The 25,250-nt window shown below is 38.8% G+C and overlaps 1 protein-coding gene across 2 annotated transcripts in view; it reads left to right on the top strand.

The window, feature by feature from the left end:
* septin3 (septin 3) overlaps nucleotides 1–25,250 on the top strand; it is a 66,875-nt gene that overhangs the window by 19,631 nt on the left and 21,994 nt on the right. For both annotated transcript variants that reach the window (XM_061906141.1, XM_061906132.1), the window contains exons 4-5: nucleotides 23,022–23,103; nucleotides 23,219–23,356. In XM_061906141.1, coding sequence (XP_061762125.1) covers nucleotides 23,022–23,103; nucleotides 23,219–23,356 — 220 coding nt within the window. The remainder of the gene's footprint in view (nucleotides 1–23,021; nucleotides 23,104–23,218; nucleotides 23,357–25,250) is intronic.

The following is a 25,250-nucleotide window of genomic DNA, read 5'->3' as shown; positions in this document are numbered from 1 at the left end:
TACTAGTTAATACATGTATGTGCGTCAGCTGCAGGAAGTACTAGTTAATACATGTATGTGTGTCAGCAGCAGGAAGTACTAGTTAATACATGCATGTGCGTCAGCAGCAGGAAGTACTAGTTAATACATGTATGTGCGTCAGCAGCAGGAAGTACTAGTTAATACATGTATGTTTGTCAGCAGCAGGAAGTACTAGTTAATACATGTATGTGTGTCAGCAGCAGTAAGTACTAGTTAATACATGTATGTGTGTCAGCAGCAGGAAGTACTAGTTAATACATGTATTTGTGTCAGCAGCAGGAAGTACTAGATAATACATGTATTTGTGTCAGCAGCAGCAAGTACTAGTTAACATGTGTGTGGGTGTCAGCAGCAGGAATTACTAGTTAATACATGTATGTGTGTCAGCAGCAGGAATTACTAGTTAATACATGTATGTGTGTCAGCAGCAGGAAGTACTAGTTAATACATGTATGTGCGTCAGCAGCAGGAAGTACTAGTTAATACATGTATGTGTGTCAGCAGATGGAAGTACTAGTTAATACATGTATGTGTGTCAACAGCAGGAAGTACTAATTAATACATGTATTTATGTCAGCAGCAGGAAGTACTAGTTAACACGTGTGTGTGTGTGTCAGCAGCAGGAATTACTAGTTAATACATGTATATGCGTCAGCAGCAGGAAGTACTAGTTAATACATGTATGTGTGTCAACAGCAGGAAGTACTAGTTAATACATGTATGTGTGTCAGCAGCAGGAAGTACTAGTTAATACATGTATGTGTGTCAGCAGCAGGAAGTACTAGTTAATACATGTATGTGTGTCAGCAGCAGTAAGTACTAGTTAATACATGTATGTGTGTCAGCAGCAGGAAGTACTAGTTAATACATGTATGTGTGTCAACAGCAGGAAGTACTAGTTAATACATGTATATGTGTCAGCAGCAGGAAGTACTAGTTATTAAATGTATGTGTGTCAGCAGCAGGGAGTACTAGTTAATACATGTATGTGTGTCAGCAGCAGGAAGTACTAGTTAATACATGTATGTTTGTCAGCAGCAGGAAGTACTAATTAATACATGTATGTGTGTCAGCAGCAGGAAGTACTAGTTAATACATGTATGTGTGTCAGCAGCAGGAAGTATTAGTTAATACATGTATGTTTGTCAGCAGCAGGAAGTACTAATTAATACATGTATGTGTGTCAGCAGAAGGAAGTACTAGTTAATACATGTATGTGCGTCAGCAGCAGGAAGTACTAGTTAATACATGTATGTGTGTCAGCAGCAGGAAGTACCAGTTAATACATGAATGTGTGTCAGCAGCAGGAAGTACTAGTTAATACATGTATGTGTGTCAGCAGCAGGAAGTATTGGTTAATACATGTATTTGTGTCAGCAGCAGGATGTACTAGTTAATACATGTATGTGTGTCAGCAGCAGGAAGTACTAGTTAATACATGTATGTGTGTCAGCAGCAGGAAGTACTAGTTAATACATGTATGTGTATCAGCAGCAGGAAGTACTAGTTAATATGTGTATGTGCGTCAGCAGCAGGAAGTACTAGTTAATACATGTATGTGTGTCAGCAGCAGGAAGTACTAGTTAATACATGTATGTGTGTCAGCAGCAGGAAGTACTAGTTAATACATGTATGTGTGTCAGCAGCAGGAAGTACTAGTTAATACATGTATATGCGTCAGCAGCAGGAAGTACTAGTTAATACATGTATGTGTGTCAGCAGCAGGAAGTACTAGTTAATACATGTATGTGTGTCAGCAGCAGTAAGTGCTAGTTAATACATGTATGTGTGTCAGCAGCATTAAGTACTTGTTAATACATGTATGTGTGTCAGCAGCAGGAAGTACTAGTTAATACATGTATGTGCGTCAGCAGCAGAAAGTACTAGTTAATACATGTATGTGTGTCAGCAGCAGGAAGTATTAGTTAATACATGTATGTGTGTCAGCAGCAGGAAGTACTAGTTAATACATGTATGTGCGGCAGCAGCAGGAAGTACTAGTTAATACATGTATTTGTGTCAGCAGCAGGAAGTACAAATTAATACATGTATGTGTGTCAGCAGCAGGAAGTACTAGTTAACACATGTGTGTGTGTGTCAGCAGCAGGAAGTACTAATTAATACATGTATGTGTGTCAGCAGCAGGAAGTACTAGTTAACACATGTGTGTGTGTGTCAGCAGCAGGAATTACTAGTTAATAAATGTATGTGCGTCAGCAGCAGGAAGTACTAGTTATTACATGTATTTGTGTCAGCAGCAGGAAGTACTAGTTAATACATGTATGTGCGGCAGCAGCAGGAAGTACTAGTTAATACATGTATTTGTGTCAGCAGCAGGAAGTACTAATTAATACATGTATGTGTGTCAGCAGCAGGAAGTACTAGTTAACACATGTGTGTGTGTGTCAGCAGCAGGAAGTACTAATTAATACATGTATGTGTGTCAGCAGCAGGAAGTACTAGTTAACACATGTGTGTGTGTGTCAGCAGCAGGAAGTACTAGTTAATGCATGTATGTGTGTCAGCAGCAGGAAGTACAGGTTAATACATGTATGTGTGTCAGCAGCAGGAAGTACTAGTTCATACATGTATGTGTGTCAGCAGCAGTAAGTACTAGTTAATACATGTATGTGTGTCAGCAGCATTAAGTACTAGTTAATACATGTATGTGCGTCAGCAGCAGGAAGTACTAGTTAATACTTGTATGTGTGTCAGCAGCAGTAATTACTAGTTAATATATGTATGTACTTCAGCAGCAGGAAGTACTAGTTAATACATGTATGTGTTTCAGCAGCAGGAAGTACTAGTTAATACATGTATGTGTGTCAGCAGCATTAAGTACTAGTTAATACATGTATGTGCGTCAGCAGCAGGAAGTACTAGTTAATACTTGTATGTGTGTCAGCAGCAGTAATTACTAGTTAATATATGTATGTACTTCAGCAGCAGCAAGTACTAGTTAATACATGTATGTGTTTCAGCAGCAGTAAGTACTAGTTAATACATGTATGTGTGTCAGCAGCAGGAAGTACTAGTTAATACATGTATGTGTGTCAGCAGCATTAAGTACTAGTTAATACATGTATGTGTGTCAGCAGCAGGAAGTACTAGTTAATACATGTATGTGTGTCAGCAGATGGAAATACTAGTTAATACATGTATGTGTGTCAGCAGCAGGAAGTACTAATTAATACATGTATGTGTGTCAGCAGCAGGAAGTACTAGTTAATACATGTATGTGTGTCAGCAGCAGGAAGTACTAGTTAATACATGTATATGTGTCAGCAGCAGGAAGTACTAGTTAATACATGTACGTGTGTCAGCAGCAGTAAGTACTAGTTAATACATGTGTGTGTGTCAGCAGCAGGAAGTATTAGTTAATACATGTATGTGTGTCAGCAGCAGGAAGTACTAGTTAACACATGTATGTGTGTCAGCAGCAGGAAGTACTAGTTAATACATATATGTGCGTCAGCAGCTGGAAGTACTAGTTAATACATGTATGTGTGTCAGCAGCAGGAAGTACTAGTTAATACATGTATGTGTGTCAGCAGCAGTAAGTACTAGTTAATACATGTATGTGTGTCAGCAGCATTAAGTACTAGTTAATACATGTATGTGCGTCAGCAGCAGGAATGACTATTTAATACATGTATGTGTGTCAGCAGCCGGAAGTACTAGTTAATACATGTATGTGTGTCAGCAGCAGGAAGTACTAGTTAATACATGTTTTTGTGTCAGCAGCTGGAAGTACTAGTTAATACATGTATGTGTGTCAGCAGCAGGAAGTATTAGTTAATACATGTATGTGCGTCAGCAGCAGGAAGTACTAGTTAATACATGTATGTGTGTCAGCAGCAGGAAGTACTCGTTAATACATGTATGTGTGTCAGCAGCAGTAAGTACTAGTTAATACATGTGTGTGTGTCAGCAGCAGGAAGTACTAGTTAATACATGTATGTGCGTCAGCAGCAGGAAGTACTAGTTAATACATGTATGTGTGTCAGCAGCAGGAAGTACTAGTTAATACATGTGTGTGTGTGTCAGCAGGAGTTAGTACTAGTTAATACATGTATGTGTGTCAGCAGCATTAAGTACTAGTTAATACATGTATGTGCGTCAGCAGCAGGAAGTACTAGTTAATACATGTATTTGTGTCAGCAGCAGGAAGTACTAGTTAATACATGTATGTGTGTCAGCAGCAGGAAGTACTAGTTAATACATGTATGTGTGTCAGCAGCAGTAAGTACTAGTTAATACATGTATGTGTGTCAGCAGCAGGAAGTACTAGTTAATACATGTATTACTGTCAGCAGCATTAAGTACTACTTAATACATGTATGTGCGTCTGCAGCAGGAAGTACTAGTTTTTACAGGTATATGTGTCAGCAGCAGGAAGTACTAATTAATACATGTATGTGTGTTAGCAGCAGGAAGTACTAGTTAATACATGTATGTGTCTCAGCAGCAGGAAGTACTAGTTAATACATGTATTTGTGTCAGCAGCAGGAAGTACTAGTTAACACATGTGTGTGGGTGCCAGCAGCAGGATTTACTAGTTAATACATGTATGTGTGTCAGCAGGAAGTACTAGTTAATACATGTATGTTATTCAGTAGCAGGAAGTACTAGTTAATACATGTATGTTTGTCAGCAGCAGGAAGTACTAGTTAATACATGTATGTGTGTCAGCAGCAGAAAGTACTAGTTAATACATGTATGTGTGTCAGCAGCAGTAAGTACTAATTAATACATGTATGTGTGTCATCAGCAGGAAGTACCAGTTAATACATATATATGTGTCAACAGCAGGAAGTACTAGTTAATACATGTATGTGTGTCAGCAGCAGGAAGTACTAGTTAATACATGTATGTGTGTCAGCAGCAGGAAGTACTAGTTAATACATGTATTTGTGTCAGCAGCAGGAATTACTAATTAATACATGTATGTGTGTCAGCAGCAGAAAGTACTAGTTAATACATGTATGTGTGTCAGCAGCAGTAAGTACTAGTTAATACATGTATGTGTGTCAGCAGCAGGTAGTACCAGTTAATACATGTATATGTGTCAACAGCAGGAAGTACTAGTTAATACATGTATGTGTGTCAGCAGCAGGAAGTACTAGTTAATACATGTATGTGTGTCAGCAGCAGGAAGTACTAGTTAATACATGTATTTGTATCAGCAGCAGGAATTACTAGTTAATACATGTATGTGTGTCAGCAGCAGGAAGTATTAGTTAATACATGTATGTGTGTCAACAACAGGAAGTAGTAGTCAATACATGTATGTGTGTCAGCAGCAGGAAGTACTAGTTAATAAATGTATTCGTGTCAGCAGCAGGAAGTACTAATTAATACATGTATGTGTGTCAGCAACAGGAAGTACTAGTTAACACATATTTGTGTGTGTCAGCAGCAGGAATTACTAGTTAATAAATGTATGTGCGTCAGCAGCAGGAAGTACTAGTTAGTACATGTATGTGTGTCAGCAGCAGGAAGTACTAGTTAATACATGTATGTGTGTCAGCAGCAGGAAGTACTAGTTAATACATGTATCTGTGTCAGCAGCAGGAAGTACTAGTTCATACTCGTATGTGTGTCAGCAGCAGGAAGTACTAGTTAATACATGTATGTGTGTCAGCAGCAGGAAGTACTAGTTAATATATGTATATGCGTCAGCAGCAGGAAGTACTAGTTAGTACATGTATGTGTGTCAGCAGCAGGAAGTATTAGTTAATACATGTATGTGTGTCAGCAGCAGGAAGTACTAGTTAATACATGTATGTGTGTCAGCAGCAGGAAGTACTAGTTCATACATGTATGTGTGTCAGCAGCAGGAAGTACTAGTTAATATGTGTATGTGCGTCAGCAGCAGGAAGTACTAGTTAATACATGTATGTGTTTCAGCAGCAGCAAGTACTAGTTAATACATGTATGTGTGTCAGCAGCATTAAGTACTAGTTAATACATGTATGTGCGTCAGCAGCAGGAAGTACTAGTTAATACATGTATGTGTGTCAACAGCAGGAAGTACTAGTTAATACTTGTATGTGTGTCAGCAGCAGTAATTACTAGTTAATAGATGTATGTGCTTCAGCAGCAGGAAATACTAGTTAATACATGTATGTGTTTCAGCAGCAGTAAGTACTAGTTAATACATGTATGTGTGTCAGCAGCAGGAAGTACTAGTTAATACATGTATGTGTGTCAGCAGCATTAAGTACTAGTTAATACATGTATGTGTGTCAGCAGCAGGAAGTACTAGTTAATACATGTATGTGTGTCAGCAGCAGGAAATACTAGTTAATACATGTATGTGTGTCAGCAGCAGGAAGTACTAATTAATACATGTATATGTGTCAGCAGCAGGAAGTACTAGTTAATACATGTATGTGTGTCAGCAACAGGAAGTACTAGTTAATACATGTATGTGTGTCAGCAGCAGGAAATACTAGTTAATACATGTACGTGTGTCAGCAGCAGTAAGTAATAGTTAATACATGTATGTGTGTCAGCAGCAGGAAGTACTAGTTAATACATGTATGTGTGTCAGCAGCAGGAAGTACTAGTTAATATGTGTATGTGCGTCAGCAGCAGGAAGTACTAGTTAATACATGTATGTGTTTCAGCAGCAGGAAGTACTAGTTAATACATGTATGTGTGTCAGCAGCATTAAGTACTAGTTAATACATGTATGTGCGTCAGCAGCAGGAAGTACTAGTTAATACATGTATGTGTGTCAACAGCAGGAAGTACTAGTTAATACTTGTATGTGTGTCAGCAGCAGTAATTACTAGTTAATAGATGTATGTGCTTCAGCAGCAGGAAGTACTAGTTAATACATGTATGTGTTTCAGCAGCAGTAAGTACTAGTTAATACATGTATGTGTGTCAGCAGCAGGAAGTACTAGTTAATACATGTATGTGTGTCAGCAGCATTAAGTACTAGTTAATACATGTATGTGTGTCAGCAGCAGGAAGTACTAGTTAATACATGTATGTGTGTCAGCAGCAGGAAATACTAGTTAATACATGTATTTGTGTCAGCAGCAGGAAGTACTAATTAATACATGTATGTGTGTCAGCAGCAGGAAGTACTAGTTAATACATGTATGTGTGTCAGCAGCAGGAAGTACTAGTTAATACATGTATGTGTGTCAGCAGCAGGAAATACTAGTTAATACATGTACGTGTGTCAGCAGCAGTAAGTACTTGTTAATACATGTGTGTGTGTCAGCAGCAGGAAGTATTAGTTAATACATGTATGTGTGTCAGCAGCAGGAAGTACTAGTTAATACATGTATGTGTGTCAGCAGCAGGAAGTATTAGTTAATACATGTATGTGCGTCAGCAGCAGGAAGTACTAGTTAATACATGTATGTGTGTCAGCAGCAGGAAGTACTAGTTAATACATGTATTTGTGTCAGCAGCAGTAAGTACTAGTTAATACATGTATGTGTGTCAGCAGCAGGAAGTACTAATTAATACATGTATGTGTGTCAGCAGCAGGAAGTACTAGTTAATGGGTTGTACTTGTATAGCGCTTTTCTACCTTCAAGGTACTCAAAGCGCTTTGACACTACTTCCACATTTACCCATTCACACACACATTCACACACTGATGGAGGGAGCTGCCATGCAAGGCGCTAACCAGCACCCATCAGGAGCAAGGGTGAAGTGTCTTGCTCAGGACACAACGGACGTGAATACATGTATGTGTGTCAGCAGCAGGAAGTACTAGTTAATACATGTATGTGTGTCAGCAGCAGGAAATACTAGTTAATACATGTACGTGTGTCAGCAGCAGTAAGTACTAGTTAATACATGTGTGTGTGTCAGCAGCAGGAAGTATTAGTTAATACATGTATGTGCGGCAGCAGCAGGAAGTACTAGTTAATACATGTATTTGTGTCAGCAGCAGGAAGTACTAATTAATACATGTATGTGTGTCAGCAGCAGGAAGTACTAGTTAACACATGTGTGTGTGTGTCAGCAGCAGGAAGTACTAATTAATACATGTATGTGTGTCAGCAGCAGGAAGTACTAGTTAACACATGTCTGTGTGTGTCAGCAGCAGGAATTATTAGTTAATAAATGTATGTGCGTCAGCAGCAGGAAGTACTAGTTAGTACATGTATTTGTGTCAGCAGCAGGAAGTACTAGTTAATACATGTATGTGTGTCAGCAGCAGGAAGTACTAGTTAATACATGTATGTGTGTCAGCAGCAGGAAGTACAGGTTAATACATGTATGTGTGTCAGCAGCAGGAAGTACTAGTTCATACATGTATGTGTGTCAGCAGCAGTAAGTACTAGTTAATACATGTATGTGTGTCAGCAGCAGGAAGTACTAGTTAATATGTGTATGTGCGTCAGCAGCAGGAAGTACTAGTTAATACATGTATGTGTGTCAGCAGCATTAAGTACTAGTTAATACATGTATGTGCGTCAGCAGCAGGAAGTACTAGTTAATACATGTATTTGTGTCAGCAGCAGGAAGTACTAGTTAATACATGTATGTGTGTCAGCAGCAGGAAGTACTAGTTAATACATGTATGTGTGTCAGCAGCAGTAAGTACTAGTTAATACATGTATGTGTGTCAGCAGCAGGAAGTACTAGTTAATACATGTATTACTGTCAGCAGCATTAAGTACTACTTAATACATGTATGTGCGTCTGCAGCAGGAAGTACTAGTTTTTACAGGTATATGTGTCAGCAGCAGGAAGTACTAGTTAATACATGTATGTGTGTTAGCAGCAGGAAGTACTAGTTAATACATGTATGTGTCTCAGCAGCAGGAAGTACTAGTTAATACATGTATTTGTGTCAGCAGCAGGAAGTACTAGTTAACACATGTGTGTGGGTGCCAGCAGCAGGATTTACTAGTTAATACATGTATGTGTGTCAGCAGGAAGTACTAGTTAATACATGTATGTTATTCAGTAGCAGGAAGTACTAGTTAATACATGTATGTTTGTCAGCAGCAGGAAGTACTAGTTAATACATGTATGTGTGTCAGCAGCAGAAAGTACTAGTTAATACATGTATGTGTGTCAGCAGCAGTAAGTACTAATTAATACATGTATGTGTGTCATCAGCAGGAAGTACCAGTTAATACATATATATGTGTCAACAGCAGGAAGTACTAGTTAATACATGTATGTGTGTCAGCAGCAGGAAGTACTAGTTAATACATGTATGTGTGTCAGCAGCAGGAAGTACTAGTTAATACTTGTATTTGTGTGCGCAGCAGGAATTACTAATTAATACATGTATGTGTGTCAGCAGCAGAAAGTACTAGTTAATACATGTATGTGTGTCAGCAGCAGTAAGTACTAGTTAATACATGTATGTGTGTCAGCAGCAGGTAGTACCAGTTAATACATGTATATGTGTCAACAGCAGGAAGTACTAGTTAATACATGTATGTGTGTCAGCAGCAGGAAGTACTAGTTAATACATGTATGTGTGTCAGCAGCAGGAAGTACTAGTTAATACATGTATTTGTATCAGCAGCAGGAATTACTAGTTAATACATGTATGTGTGTCAGCAGCAGGAAGTATTAGTTAGTACATGTATGTGTTTCAACAACAGGAAGTAGTAGTCAATACATGTATGTGTGTCAGCAGCAGGAAGTACTAGTTAATAAATGTATTCGTGTCAGCAGCAGGAAGTACTAATTAATACATGTATGTGTGTCAGCAACAGGAAGTACTAGTTAACACATATTTGTGTGTGTCAGCAGCAGGAATTACTAGTTAATAAATGTATGTGCGTCAGCAGCAGGAAGTACTAGTTAGTACATGTATGTGTGTCAGCAGCAGGAAGTACTAGTTAATACATGTATGTGTGTCAGCAGCAGGAAGTACTAGTTAATACATGTATGTGTGTCAGCAGCAGGAAGTACTAGTTAATGGGTTGTACTTGTATAGCGCTTTTCTACCTTCAAGGTACTCAAAGCGCTTTGACACTACTTCCACATTTACCCATTCACACACACATTCACACACTGATGGAGGGAGCTGCCATGCAAGGCGCTAACCAGCACCCATCAGGAGCAAGGGTGAAGTGTCTTGCTCAGGACACAACGGACGTGAATACATGTATGTGTGTCAGCAGCAGGAAGTACTAGTTAATACATGTATGTGTGTCAGCAGCAGGAAATACTAGTTAATACATGTACGTGTGTCAGCAGCAGTAAGTACTAGTTAATACATGTGTGTGTGTCAGCAGCAGGAAGTATTAGTTAATACATGTATGTGCGGCAGCAGCAGGAAGTACTAGTTAATACATGTATTTGTGTCAGCAGCAGGAAGTACTAATTAATACATGTATGTGTGTCAGCAGCAGGAAGTACTAGTTAACACATGTGTGTGTGTGTCAGCAGCAGGAAGTACTAATTAATACATGTATGTGTGTCAGCAGCAGGAAGTACTAGTTAACACATGTCTGTGTGTGTCAGCAGCAGGAATTATTAGTTAATAAATGTATGTGCGTCAGCAGCAGGAAGTACTAGTTAGTACATGTATTTGTGTCAGCAGCAGGAAGTACTAGTTAATACATGTATGTGTGTCAGCAGCAGGAAGTACTAGTTAATACATGTATGTGTGTCAGCAGCAGGAAGTACAGGTTAATACATGTATGTGTGTCAGCAGCAGGAAGTACTAGTTCATACATGTATGTGTGTCAGCAGCAGTAAGTACTAGTTAATACATGTATGTGTGTCAGCAGCAGGAAGTACTAGTTAATATGTGTATGTGCGTCAGCAGCAGGAAGTACTAGTTAATACATGTATGTGTGTCAGCAGCATTAAGTACTAGTTAATACATGTATGTGCGTCAGCAGCAGGAAGTACTAGTTAATACATGTATTTGTGTCAGCAGCAGGAAGTACTAGTTAATACATGTATGTGTGTCAGCAGCAGGAAGTACTAGTTAATACATGTATGTGTGTCAGCAGCAGTAAGTACTAGTTAATACATGTATGTGTGTCAGCAGCAGGAAGTACTAGTTAATACATGTATTACTGTCAGCAGCATTAAGTACTACTTAATACATGTATGTGCGTCTGCAGCAGGAAGTACTAGTTTTTACAGGTATATGTGTCAGCAGCAGGAAGTACTAGTTAATACATGTATGTGTGTTAGCAGCAGGAAGTACTAGTTAATACATGTATGTGTCTCAGCAGCAGGAAGTACTAGTTAATACATGTATTTGTGTCAGCAGCAGGAAGTACTAGTTAACACATGTGTGTGGGTGCCAGCAGCAGGATTTACTAGTTAATACATGTATGTGTGTCAGCAGGAAGTACTAGTTAATACATGTATGTTATTCAGTAGCAGGAAGTACTAGTTAATACATGTATGTTTGTCAGCAGCAGGAAGTACTAGTTAATACATGTATGTGTGTCAGCAGCAGAAAGTACTAGTTAATACATGTATGTGTGTCAGCAGCAGTAAGTACTAATTAATACATGTATGTGTGTCATCAGCAGGAAGTACCAGTTAATACATATATATGTGTCAACAGCAGGAAGTACTAGTTAATACATGTATGTGTGTCAGCAGCAGGAAGTACTAGTTAATACATGTATGTGTGTCAGCAGCAGGAAGTACTAGTTAATACATGTATTTGTGTGCGCAGCAGGAATTACTAATTAATACATGTATGTGTGTCAGCAGCAGAAAGTACTAGTTAATACATGTATGTGTGTCAGCAGCAGTAAGTACTAGTTAATACATGTATGTGTGTCAGCAGCAGGTAGTACCAGTTAATACATGTATATGTGTCAACAGCAGGAAGTACTAGTTAATACATGTATGTGTGTCAGCAGCAGGAAGTACTAGTTAATACATGTATGTGTGTCAGCAGCAGGAAGTACTAGTTAATACATGTATTTGTATCAGCAGCAGGAATTACTAGTTAATACATGTATGTGTGTCAGCAGCAGGAAGTATTAGTTAGTACATGTATGTGTGTCAACAACAGGAAGTAGTAGTCAATACATGTATGTGTGTCAGCAGCAGGAAGTACTAGTTAATAAATGTATTCGTGTCAGCAGCAGGAAGTACTAATTAATACATGTATGTGTGTCAGCAACAGGAAGTACTAGTTAACACATATTTGTGTGTGTCAGCAGCAGGAATTACTAGTTAATAAATGTATGTGCGTCAGCAGCAGGAAGTACTAGTTAGTACATGTATGTGTGTCAGCAGCAGGAAGTACTAGTTAATACATGTATGTGTGTCAGCAGCAGGAAGTACTAGTTAATACATGTATTTGTGTCAGCAGCAGGAAGTACTAGTTCATACTCGTATGTGTGTCAGCAGCAGGAAGTACTAGTTAATACATGTATGTGTGTCAGCAGCAGGAAGTACTAGTTAATATATGTATATGCGTCAGCAGCAGGAAGTACTAGTTAGTACATGTATGTGTGTCAGCAGCAGGAAGTATTAGTTAATACATGTATGTGTGTCAGCAGCAGGAAGTACTAGTTAATACATGTATGTGTGTCAGCAGCAGGAAGTACTAGTTCATACATGTATGTGTGTCAGCAGCAGGAAGTACTAGTTAATACATGTATGTGTGTCAGCAGCAGGAAGTACTAGTTAATATGTGTATGTGCGTCAGCAGCAGGAAGTACTAGTTAATACATGTATGTGTTTCAGCAGCAGGAAGTACTAGTTAATACATGTATGTGTGTCAGCAGCATTAAGTACTAGTTAATACATGTATGTGCGTCAGCAGCAGGAAGTACTAGTTAATACATGTATGTGTGTCAACAGCAGGAAGTACTAGTTAATACTTGTATGTGTGTCAGCAGCAGTAATTACTAGTTAATAGATGTATGTGCTTCAGCAGCAGGAAGTACTAGTTAATACATGTATGTGTTTCAGCAGCAGTAAGTACTAGTTAATACATGTATGTGTGTCAGCAGCAGGAAGTACTAGTTAATACATGTATGTGTGTCAGCAGCATTAAGTACTAGTTAATACATGTATGTGTGTCAGCAGCAGGAAGTACTAGTTAATACATGTATGTGTGTCAGCAGCAGGAAATACTAGTTAATACATGTATGTGTGTCAGCAGCAGGAAGTACTAATTAATACATGTATATGTGTCAGCAGCAGGAAGTACTAGTTAATACATGTATGTGTGTCAGCAACAGGAAGTACTAGTTAATACATGTATGTGTGTCAGCAGCAGGAAATACTAGTTAATACATGTACGTGTGTCAGCAGCAGTAAGTAATAGTTAATACATGTATGTGTGTCAGCAGCAGGAAGTACTAGTTAATACATGTATGTGTGTCAGCAGCAGGAAGTACTAGTTAATATGTGTATGTGCGTCAGCAGCAGGAAGTACTAGTTAATACATGTATGTGTTTCAGCAGCAGGAAGTACTAGTTAATACATGTATGTGTGTCAGCAGCATTAAGTATTAGTTAATACATGTATGTGCGTCAGCAGCAGGAAGTACTAGTTAATACATGTATGTGTGTCAACAGCAGGAAGTACTAGTTAATACTTGTATGTGTGTCAGCAGCAGTAATTACTAGTTAATAGATGTATGTGCTTCAGCAGCAGGAAGTACTAGTTAATACATGTATGTGTTTCAGCAGCAGTAAGTACTAGTTAATACATGTATGTGTGTCAGCAGCAGGAAGTACTAGTTAATACATGTATGTGTGTCAGCAGCATTAAGTACTAGTTAATACATGTATGTGTGTCAGCAGCAGGAAGTACTAGTTAATACATGTATGTGTGTCAGCAGCAGGAAATACTAGTTAATACATGTATTTGTGTCAGCAGCAGGAAGTACTAATTAATACATGTATGTGTGTCAGCAGCAGGAAGTACTAGTTAATACATGTATGTGTGTCAGCAGCAGGAAGTACTAGTTAATACATGTATGTGTGTCAGCAGCAGGAAATACTAGTTAATACATGTACGTGTGTCAGCAGCAGTAAGTACTAGTTAATACATGTGTGTGTGTCAGCAGCAGGAAGTATTAGTTAATACATGTATGTGTGTCAGCAGCAGGAAGTACTAGTTAATACATGTATGTGTGTCAGCAGCAGGAAGTAGTAGTTAATACATGTATGTGCGTCAGCAGCAGGAAGTACTAGTTAATACATGTATGTGTGTCAGCAGCAGGAAGTACTAGTTAATACATGTATTTGTGTCAGCAGCAGTAAGTACTAGTTAATACATGTATGTGTGTCAGCAGCAGGAAGTACTAATTAATACATGTATGTGTGTCAGCAGCAGGAAGTACTAGTTAATGGGTTGTACTTGTATAGCGCTTTTCTACCTTCAAGGTACTCAAAGCGCTTTGACACTACTTCCACATTTACCCATTCACACACACATTCACACACTGATGGAGGGAACTGCCATGCAAGGCGCTAACCAGCACCCATCAGGAGCAAGGGTGAAGTGTCTTGCTCAGGACACAACGGACGTGAATACATGTATGTGTGTCAGCAGCAGGAAGTACTAGTTAATACATGTATGTGTGTCAGCAGCAGGAAATACTAGTTAATACATGTACGTGTGTCAGCAGCAGTAAGTACTAGTTAATACATGTGTGTGTGTCAGCAGCAGGAAGTATTAGTTAATACATGTATGTGCGGCAGCAGCAGGAAGTACTAGTTAATACATGTATTTGTGTCAGCAGCAGGAAGTACTAATTAATACATGTATGTGTGTCAGCAGCAGGAAGTACTAGTTAACACATGTGTGTGTGTGTCAGCAGCAGGAAGTACTAATTAATACATGTATGTGTGTCAGCAGCAGGAAGTACTAGTTAACACATGTCTGTGTGTGTCAGCAGCAGGAATTACTAGTTAATAAATGTATGTGCGTCAGCAGCAGGAAGTACTAGTTAGTACATGTATTTGTGTCAGCAGCAGGAAGTACTAGTTAATACATGTATGTGTGTCAGCAGCAGGAAGTACTAGTTAATACATGTATGTGTGTCAGCAGCAGGAAGTACAGGTTAATACATGTATGTGTGTCAGCAGAAGGAAGTACTAGTTCATACATGTATGTGTGTCAGCAGCAGTAAGTACTAGTTAATACATGTATGTGTGTCAGCAGCAGGAAGTACTAGTTAATATGTGTATGTGCGTCAGCAGCAGGAAGTACTAGTTAATACATGTATGTGTGTCAGCAGCAGGAAGTACTATTTAATACTTGTATGTGTGTCAGCAGCAGTAATTACCAGTTAATAGATGTATGTGCTTCAGCAGCAGGAAGTACTAGTTAATACATGTATGTGTTTCAGCAGCAGGAAGTACTAGTTAATACATGTATGTGTGTCAGCAGCATTAAGTACTAGTTAATACATGTATGTGCGTCAGCAGCAGGAAGTACTAGTTAATACTTGTATGTGTGTCAGCAGCAGTAATTACTAGGTAATATATGTATGTACTTCAGCAGCAGGAAGTACTAGTTAATACATGTATGTGTTTCAGCAGCAGTAAGTACTAGTTAATACATGTATGTGTGTCAGCAGCAGGAAGTACTAGTTAATACATGTATGTGTGTCAGCAGCATTAAGTACTAGTTAATACATGTATGTGTGTCAGCAGCAGGAAGTACTAGTTAATACATGTATGTGTGTCAGCAGATGGAAATACTAGTTAATACATGTATGTGTGTCAGCAGCAGGAAGTACTAATTAATACATGTATGTGTGTCAGCAGCAGGAAGTACTAGTTAATACATGTATGTGTGTCAGCAGCAGGAAGTACTAGTTAATACATGTATATGTGTCAGCAGCAGGAAGTACTAGTTAATACATGTACGTGTGTCAGCAGCAGTAAGTACTAGTTAATACATGTGTGTGTGTCAGCAGCAGGAAGTATTAGTTAATACATGTATGTGTGTCAGCAGCAGGAAGTACTAGTTAACACATGTATGTGTGTCAGCAGCAGGAAGTACTAGTTAATACATGTATGTGCGTCAGCAGCTGGAAGTACTAGTTAATACATGTATGTGTGTCAGCAACAGGAAGTACTAGTTAATACATGTATGTGTGTCAGCAGCAGTAAGTACTAGTTAATACATGTATGTGTGTCAGCAGCATTAAGTACTAGTTAATACATCTATGTGCGTCAGCAGCAGGAATGACTATTTAATACAGGTATGTGTGTCAGCAGCCGGAAGTACTAGTTAATACATGTATGTGTGTCAGCAGCAGGAAGTACTAGTTAATACATGTTTTTGTGTCAGCAGCTGGAAATACTAGTTAATACATGTATGTGTGTCAGCAGCAGGAAGTATTAGTTAATACATGTATGTGCGTCAGCAGCAGGAAGTACTAGTTAATACATGTATGTGTGTCAGCAGCAGGAAGTACTCGTTAATACATGTATGTGTGTCAGCAGCAGTAAGTACTAGTTAATACATGTGTGTGTGTCAGCAGCAGGAAGTACTAGTTAATACATGTATGTGCCTCAGCAGCAGGAAGTACTAGTTAATACATGTATGTGTGTCACCAGCAGGAAGTACTAGTTAATACATGTGTGTGTGTGTCAGCAGCAGTTAGTACTAGTTAATACATGTATGTGTGTCAGCAGCATTAAGTACTAGTTAATACATGTATGTGTGTCAGCAGCAGGAAGTACTAGTTAATACATGTATTTGTGTCAGCAGCAGGAAGTACTAGTTAATACATGTATGTGTGTCAGCAGCAGGAAGTACTAGTTAATACATGTATGTGTGTCAGCAGCAGTAAGTACTAGTTAATACATGTATGTGTGTCAGCAGCAGGAAGTACTAGTTAATACATGTATTACTGTCAGCAGCATTAAGTACTACTTAATACATGTATGTGCGTCTGCAGCAGGAAGTACTAGTTTTTACAGGTATATGTGTCAGCAGCAGGAAGTACTAATTAATACATGTATGTGTGTTAGCAGCAGGAAGTACTAGTTAATACATGTATGTGTCTCAGCAGCAGGAAATACTAGTTAATACATGTATTTGTGTCAGCAGCAGGAAGTACTTGTTAACACATGTGTGTGGGTGCCAGCAGCAGGATTTACTAGTTAATACATGTATGTGTGTCAGCAGGAAGTACTAGTTAATACATGTATGTTATTCAGTAGCAGGAAGTACTAGTTAATACATGTATGTTTGTCAGCAGCAGGAAGTACTAGTTAATACATGTATGTGTGTCAGCAGCAGAAAGTACTAGTTAATACATGTATGTGTGTCAGCAGCAGTAAGTACTAATTAATACATGTATGTGTGTCATCAGCAGGAAGTACCAGTTAATACATATATATGTGTCAACAGCAGGAAGTACTAGTTAATACATGTATGTGTGTCAGCAGCAGGAAGTACTAGTTAATACATGTATGTCTGTCAGCAGCAGGAAGTACTAGTTAATACATGTATTTGTGCCAGCAGCAGGAATTACTAATTAATACATGTATGTGTGTCAGCAGCAGAAAGTACTAGTTAATACATGTATGTGTGTCAGCAGCAGTAAGTACTAGTTAATACATGTATGTGTGTCAGCAGCAGGTAGTACCAGTTAATACATGTATATGTGTCAACAGCAGGAAGTACTAGTTAATACATGTATGTGTGTCAGCAGCAGGAAGTACTAGTTAATACATGTATGTGTGTCAGCAGCAGGAAGTACTAGTTAATACATGTATTTGTGTCAGCAGCAGGAAGTACTAATTAATACATGTATGTGTGTCAGCAGCAGGAAGTACTAGTTAACACATGTGTGTGTGTGTCAGCAGCAGGAATTACTAGTTAATACATGTATGTGTGTCAGCAGCAGGAAGTATTAGTTAATACATGTATGTGTGTCAACAACAGGAAGTAGTAGTCAATACATGTATGTGTGTCAGCAGCAGGAAGTACTAGTTAATAAATGTATTTGTGTCAGCATCAGGAAGTACTAATTAATACATGTATGTGTGTCAGCAGCAGGAAGTACTAGTTAACACATATTTGTGTGTGTCAGCAGCAGGAATTACTAGTTAATAAATGTATGTGCGTCAGCAGCAGGAAGTACTAGTTAGTACATGTATGTGTGTCAGCAGCAGGAAGTACTAGTTAATACATGTATGTGTGTCAGCAGCAGGAAGTACTAGTTAATACATGTATTTGTGTCAGCAGCAGGAAGTACTAGTTCATACTTGTATGTGTGTCAGCAGCAGGAAGTACTAGTTGATACATGTATGTGTGTCAGCAGCAGGAAGTACTAGTTAATATATGTATATGCGTCAGCAGCAGGAATTACTAGTTAGTACATGTATGTGTGTCAGCAGCAGGAAGTACTAGTTAATACATGTATGTGTGTCAGCAGCAGGAAGTACTAGTTAATACATGTATGTGTGTCAGCAGCAGGAAGTACTAGTTCATACATGTATGTGTGTCAGCAGCAGGAAGTACTAGTTAATACATGTATGTGTGTCAGCAGCAGGAAGTACTAGTTAATATGTGTATGTGCGTCAGCAGCAGGAAGTACTAGTTAATACATGTATGAGTTTCAGCAGCAGGAAGTACTAGTTAATACATGTATGTGTGTCAGCAGCATTAAGTACTAGTTAATACATGTATGTGCGTCAGCAGCAGGAAGTACTAATTAATACATGTATGTGTGTCAACAGCAGGAAGTACTAGTTAATACTTGTATGTGTGTCAGCAGCAGTAATTACTAGTTAATAGATGTATGTGCTTCAGCAGCAGGAAGTACTAGTTAATACATGTATGTGTTTCAGCAGCAGTAAGTACTAGTTAATACATGTATGTGTGTCAGCAGCAGGAAGTACTAGTTAATACATGTATGTGTGTCAGCAGCATTAAGTACTAGTTAATACATGTATGTGTGTCAGCAGCAGGAAGTACTAGTTAATACATGTATGTGTGTCAGCAGCAGGAAATACTAGTTAATACATGTATGTGTGTCAGCAGCAGGAAGTACTAATTAATACATGTATGTGTGTCAGCAGCAGGAAGTACTAGTTAATACATGTATGTGTGTCAGCAGCAGGAAGTACTTGTTAATACATGTATGTGTGTCAGCAGCAGGAAATACTAGTTAATACATGTACGTGTGTCAGCAGCAGTAAGTACTAGTTAATACATGTGTGTGTGTCAGCAGCAGGAAGTATTAGTTAATACATGTATGTGTGTCAGCAGCAGGAAGTACTAGTTAATACATGTATGTGTGTCAGCAGCAGGAAGTAGTAGTTAATACATGTATGTGCGTCAGCAGCAGGAAGTACTAGTTAATACATGTATGTGTGTCAGCAGCAGGAAGTACTAGTTAATACATGTATGTGTGTCAGCAGCAGTAAGTACTAGTTAATACATGTATGTGTGTCAGCAGCATTAAGTACTAGTTAATACATGTATGTGCGTCAGCAGCAGGAATGACTATTTAATACATGTATGTGTGTCAGCAACACTAAATTGGCCCTAGTGTGTGAATGTGAGTGTGAATGTTGTCTGTCTATCTGTGTTGGCCCTGCGATGAGGTGGCGACTTGTCCAGGGTGTACCCTGCCTTCCGCCCGATTGTGGCTGAGATAGGCGCCAGCGCCCCCCGCAACCCCGAAAGGGAATAAGCGGTAGAAAATGGATGGATGGATGTGTGTCAGCAGCAGGAAGTACTAGTTAATACATGTATGTGTGTCAGCAGCAGGAAGTACTAGTTAATACATGTTTGTGTGTCAGCAGCTGGAAGTACTAGTTAATACATGTATGTGTGTCAGCAGCAGGAAGTATTAGTTAATACATGTATGTGTGTCAGCAGCAGGAAGTACTTGTTAATACATGTATGTGCGTCAGCAGCAGGAAGTACTAGTTAATACATGTTTGTGTGTCAGCAGCAGGAAGTACTCGTTAATACATGTATGTGTGTCAGCAGCAGTAAGTACTAGTTAATACATGTGTGTGTGTCAACAGCAGGAAGTACTAGTTAATACATGTATGTGCGTCAGCAGCAGGAAGTACTAGTTAATACATGTATGTGTGTCAGCAGCAGGAAGTACTAGTTAATACGTGTGTGTGTGTCAGCAGCAGTTAGTACTAGTTAATACATGTATGTGTGTCAGCAGCATTAAGTACTAGTTAATACATGTATGTGCGTCAGCAGCAGGAAGTACTAGTTAATACATGTATGTGTGTCAGCAGCAGGAAGTACTAGTTAATACATGTATGTGTGTCAGCAGCAGGAAGTACTAGTTAATACATGTATGTGTGTCAGCAGCAGTAAGTACTAGTTAATACATGTATGTGTGTCAGCAGCAGGAAGTACTAGTTAATACATGTATGTCTGTCAGCAGCATTAAGTACTACTTAATACATGTATGTGCGTCTGCAGCAGGAAGTACTAGTTAATACATGTATATGTGTCAGCAGCAGGAAGTACTATTTAATACATGTATGTGTGTTAGCAGCAGGAAGTACTAGTTACTACATGTATGTTTGTCAGCATCAGGAAGTACTAGTTAATACATATATTTGTGTCACCAGCAGAAAGTACTAGTTAATACATGTATTTGTGTCAGCAGCAGGAAGTACTATTTAACACATGTGTGTGGGTGTCAGCAGCAGGATTTACTAGTTAATACATGTATGTGTGTCAGCGGGAAGTACTAGTTAATACATGTATGTTATTCAGTAGCAGGAAGTACTAGTTAATACATGTATGTGTGTCAGCAGCAGGAAGTACTATTTAATACATGTATGTGTGTCAGCAACAGAAAGTACTAGTTAATACATCTATGTGTGTCAGCAGCAGTAAGTACTAATTAATACATGTATGTGTGTCAGCAGCAGGAAGTACTAGTTAATACATGTATGTGTGTCAGCAGCATTAAGTACTAGTTAATACATGTATGTGTGTCAGCAGCAGGAAGTACCAGTTAATACATGTATGTGTGTCAGCAGCAGGAAGTACTAGTTAATACATGTATGTGTGTCAGCAGCAGGAAGTACTAGTTAATACATGTATGTGTGTCAGCAGCAGGAAGTACTAGTTAATACATGTATGTGTGTCAGCAGCAGTAAGTACTAGTTAATACATGTATGTGTGTCAGCAGCAGGAAGTACCAGTTAATACATGTATGTGTGTCAGCAGCAGGAAGTACTAGTTAATACATGTATGTGTGTCAGCAGCAGGAAGTACTAGTTAATACATGTATGTGTGTCAGCAGCAGGAAGTACTAGTTAATACATGTATTTGTGTCAGCAGCAGGAAGTACTAATTAATACATGTATGTGTGTCAGCAGCAGGAAGTACTAGTTAACACATGTGTGTGTGTGTGTCAGCAGCAGGAATTACTAGTTAATACATGTATGTGTGTCAGCAGCAGGAAGTATTAGTTAATACATGTATGTGTGTCAACAACAGGAAGTAGTAGTCAATACATGTATGTGTGTCAGCAGCAGGAAGTACTAGTTAATACATGTATGTGTGTCAACAGCAGGAAGTATTAGTTAATACATGTATGTGTGTCAACAGCAGTAAGTATTAGTTAATACATGTATGTGTGTCAGCAGCAGGAAGTACTAGTTAATACATGTATGTGCGTCAGCAGCAGGAAGTAGTAGTTAATACATGTATGTGTGTCAGCAGCAGGAAGTACTAGTTAATACATGTATGTTTGTCAGCAGCAGGAAGTACTAGTTAATACGTGTATGTGCGTCAGCAGCAGGAAGTACTAGTTAATACATGTATGTGTGTCAGCAGCAGGAAGTACTAGTTAATACATGTATGTGTGTCAGCAGCAGGAAGTACTAGTTAATACATGTATGTGTGTCAGTAGCAGGAAGTACTAGTTAATACATGTATGTGTGTCTACACCTGGAAGTATTAGTTAATACATGTATGTGTGTCAACAACAGGAAGTAGTAGTCAATACATGTATGTGTGTCAGCAGCAGGAAGTACTAGTTAATAAATGTATTTGTGTCAGCATCAGGAAGTACTAATTAATACATGTATGTGTGTCAGCAGCAGGAAGTACTAGTTAATACATGTATGTCTGTCAGCAGCAGGAAGTACTCGTTAATACATGTATGTGTATCAGCAGCAGGAAGTACTAGTTAATACATGTATGTGCGTCAGCAGCAGGAAGTACTAGTTAATACATGTATGTGTGTCAGCAGCAGTAAGTACTAGTTAATACATATATGTGCGTCAGCAGCAGGAAGTACTAGTTAATACATATATGTGTGTCAGCAGCAGGAAGTACTAGTTAATACTTGTATGTGCGTCAGCAGCAGGAAGTACTAGTTAATACATGTGTGTGTGTCAGCAGCAGGAAGTACTAGTTAATACATGTATGTGTGTCAGCAGCAGTAAGTACTAGTTAATACATGTATGTGAGTCAGCAGCATTAAGTACTAGTTAATACATGTATGTGTGTCAGCAGCAGGAATTACTAGTTAATACATGTATGTGTGTCAGCAGCAGGAAGTACTAGTTAATACATGTATGTGCGTCAGCAGCAGGAAGTACTAGTTAATACATGTATGTGTGTCACCAGCTGGAAGTTCTAGTTAATACATGTATGTGTGTCAGCAGCAGGAAGTATTAGTTAATACATGTATGTGTGTCAGCAGCAGGAAGTACTAGTTAATACATATATGTGCGTCAGCAGCAGGAAGTACTAGTTAATACATGTATGTGTGTCAGCAGCAGGAAGTACTAGTTAATAAATGAATCTGTGTTAGCAGCAGGAAGTACTAGTTAATACATGTATGTGTGTCAGCAGCAGTAAGTACTAGTTAATACATGTATGTGCGTCATTAGCAGGAAGTACTAGTTAGTGTGTGTCAGCAGCATTAAAATAAATACTGTGCAAAAAGTGGTGGCTTTTCTTCAGCCACCTTCTAACTTAAGTGTATTGTGGTGAGAAACTTACTCCTTTTCTCTTTTGTATTTTTTTAAATGTCATTTTACCTGTTTTATGACTTTAATTGTGTTGCTGTATATATTTGTTATGTGTATGCCCAGTGATCGAGGAGGGCGGCGTGAAGATGAAACTGACAGTTGTTGACACGCCAGGCTTTGGCGACCAGATCAACAACGACAACTGGTGGGTGGAGCTCACACACAAGCAGCCATCATCACCTCTCAGGCTCTTAGCTCGCTACTTTTCTACTCCTCTTCGTTTACGCTGACGGATGCTCTCTCAAATCTGCCTGGCTCAGCTGGGAGCCTATTTGCAAGTACATCAACGAACAGTATGACAAGTTCCTGAAAGAGGAGGTCAACATCACCAGGAAGAAGCGCATCCCCGACACCCGAGTCCACTGCTGCCTCTACTTCATCCCCCCCACTGGACACTCGTAAGTCCCCCGAGTCCACTGGGTCACATCTGTTATTTGAAATTATTGGATAGATAGATAGATAGATAGATAGATAGATAGATAGATAGATAGATAGATAGATAGATAGATAGATAGATAGTCAAGATGGGGGGGTCGCAGCTTAATGCGGGGTCTTTCTCCCAGGATGGCAGACGGACTACTCGGGACATCGCGTTTAGGTAAAAACATGATTTAATTTTAACAAAAAAAAGATGCAAACAAAAAGCGCTCACAGCGGAGGCACAACTTGGGCTAAGGAACAAAACTAATGCATAAACAGACTACGAACATAAATCAAACAAAACTTACTTGGTATGGCATGAAGCACGAAATTATGGCAAGGCATGAAACAAGTCATCACAGAGCAAGAAAAGATCACAATGACGCCAGGCCGACCAACAGAAAAAGACAGGCTTAAATAACAGTGACATGATTACACAGGTGTGTGTGTCCAAATGACCAACAGGGAGTAAAAAAAAAAAACAGGAACTTAGAGTCCAAAGGTCAAACAGAAAATGACTTAAACCAAAACATGATCACAGACATGACAATATATTCCTTCAGGATTTTTTTTTTTTTTACTATTAGTAGTCAAGGAGGCCAATAACCAATATTTGTTATTCAACTTATCAACCTGTTAAGGCCCAAGCTGTTTGTTTAGATGCTTTTTTTTTATTTATTTTTGCCATTTGGGCTTATTGGACCCTAATTAGAATAAAAACTAAGAATCCACTTTTGATATGATGTACTTAGTCCATAAGTACACAAATGTGTACTTCATGTTTAGTGACATGCTAATTCTTATTTTTACATTTTTGTAAATTGTATGTCATACTCTTCTGACACCACCAGATGGCAGTATAAGTGTCCACATAAGTGGCCATAAGACCCCAATTCAGTAGCGTACACAATTTTGGAAATAAGAGCTAAAAGGTGCTGCCCACGCATGTGTACACAAAGCCTTAACAGGTAAAAATGAATATTATGTGTAAGGAGACATCTGGAAGTTGTTTTTGAACGTTATTTTGGAGAATAGGTGGGATCAGTAGTGTCATAATGTTTGATGTTGTGTTTAATTTAACATCAAACACCTTTATTACGTGTGTCTAAGAGGAGCATCAACATCCATCCATCCATTTTCTACCGCTTATTCCCTTTCGGGGTCGCGGGGGGCGCTGGCGCCTATCTCAGCTACAATCGGGCGGAAGGCAGGGTACACCCTGGACAAGTCGCCACCTCATCGCAGGGCCAACACAGATAGACAGACAACATTCACACTCACATTCACACACTAGGGGCCAATTTAGTGTTGCCAATCAACCTATCCCCAGGTGCATGTCTTTGGAAGTGGGAGGAAGCCGGAGTACCCGGAGGGAACCCACGCATTCACGGGGAGAACATGCAAACTCCACACAGAAAGATCCCGAGCCTGGATTTGAACCCAGGACTGCAGGAACGTCGTTTTATTTCAAAATATCGAACATCTCTTGGGATATTTGTTCAAAATATGAAATTTGTCTAAGTCACAATAAACCATCTACTCCATTTTATAACACTTTAAAACTCTTTATGTACATCGTAAAGTTTCTGAAATATGGCAAACATTTCAATGAAAACTATTTTGGGCTCCTTCACATAGATTATAGTTGAGACTAGTGTTGTTCCAATACCAACATTTTGGTGCTGGTACCAGTACCAAAATGTATTTTTACCTAAGAATGTTTTTTTACCTCTACGAAAATGTATTACTTACAATAAAAAATATTTTACTTGTAAAAAAAAAAAGTGTACATTTTTTTTAACCGGTAAATCTTGTCTTTCTTTTTTTTTTGTTTTGTTGTTTTTTTCATACTTCCAAAAATAAATTTGGATT

The sequence above is a fragment of the Nerophis ophidion genome, linkage group LG01, assembly GCF_033978795.1.
Source record: "Nerophis ophidion isolate RoL-2023_Sa linkage group LG01, RoL_Noph_v1.0, whole genome shotgun sequence".
Taxonomy (NCBI): domain Eukaryota; kingdom Metazoa; phylum Chordata; class Actinopteri; order Syngnathiformes; family Syngnathidae; genus Nerophis; species Nerophis ophidion.
The sequence above is the reverse complement of the archived record's forward strand: the minus strand, read 5'-3'. Positions and strand labels throughout refer to the sequence as shown.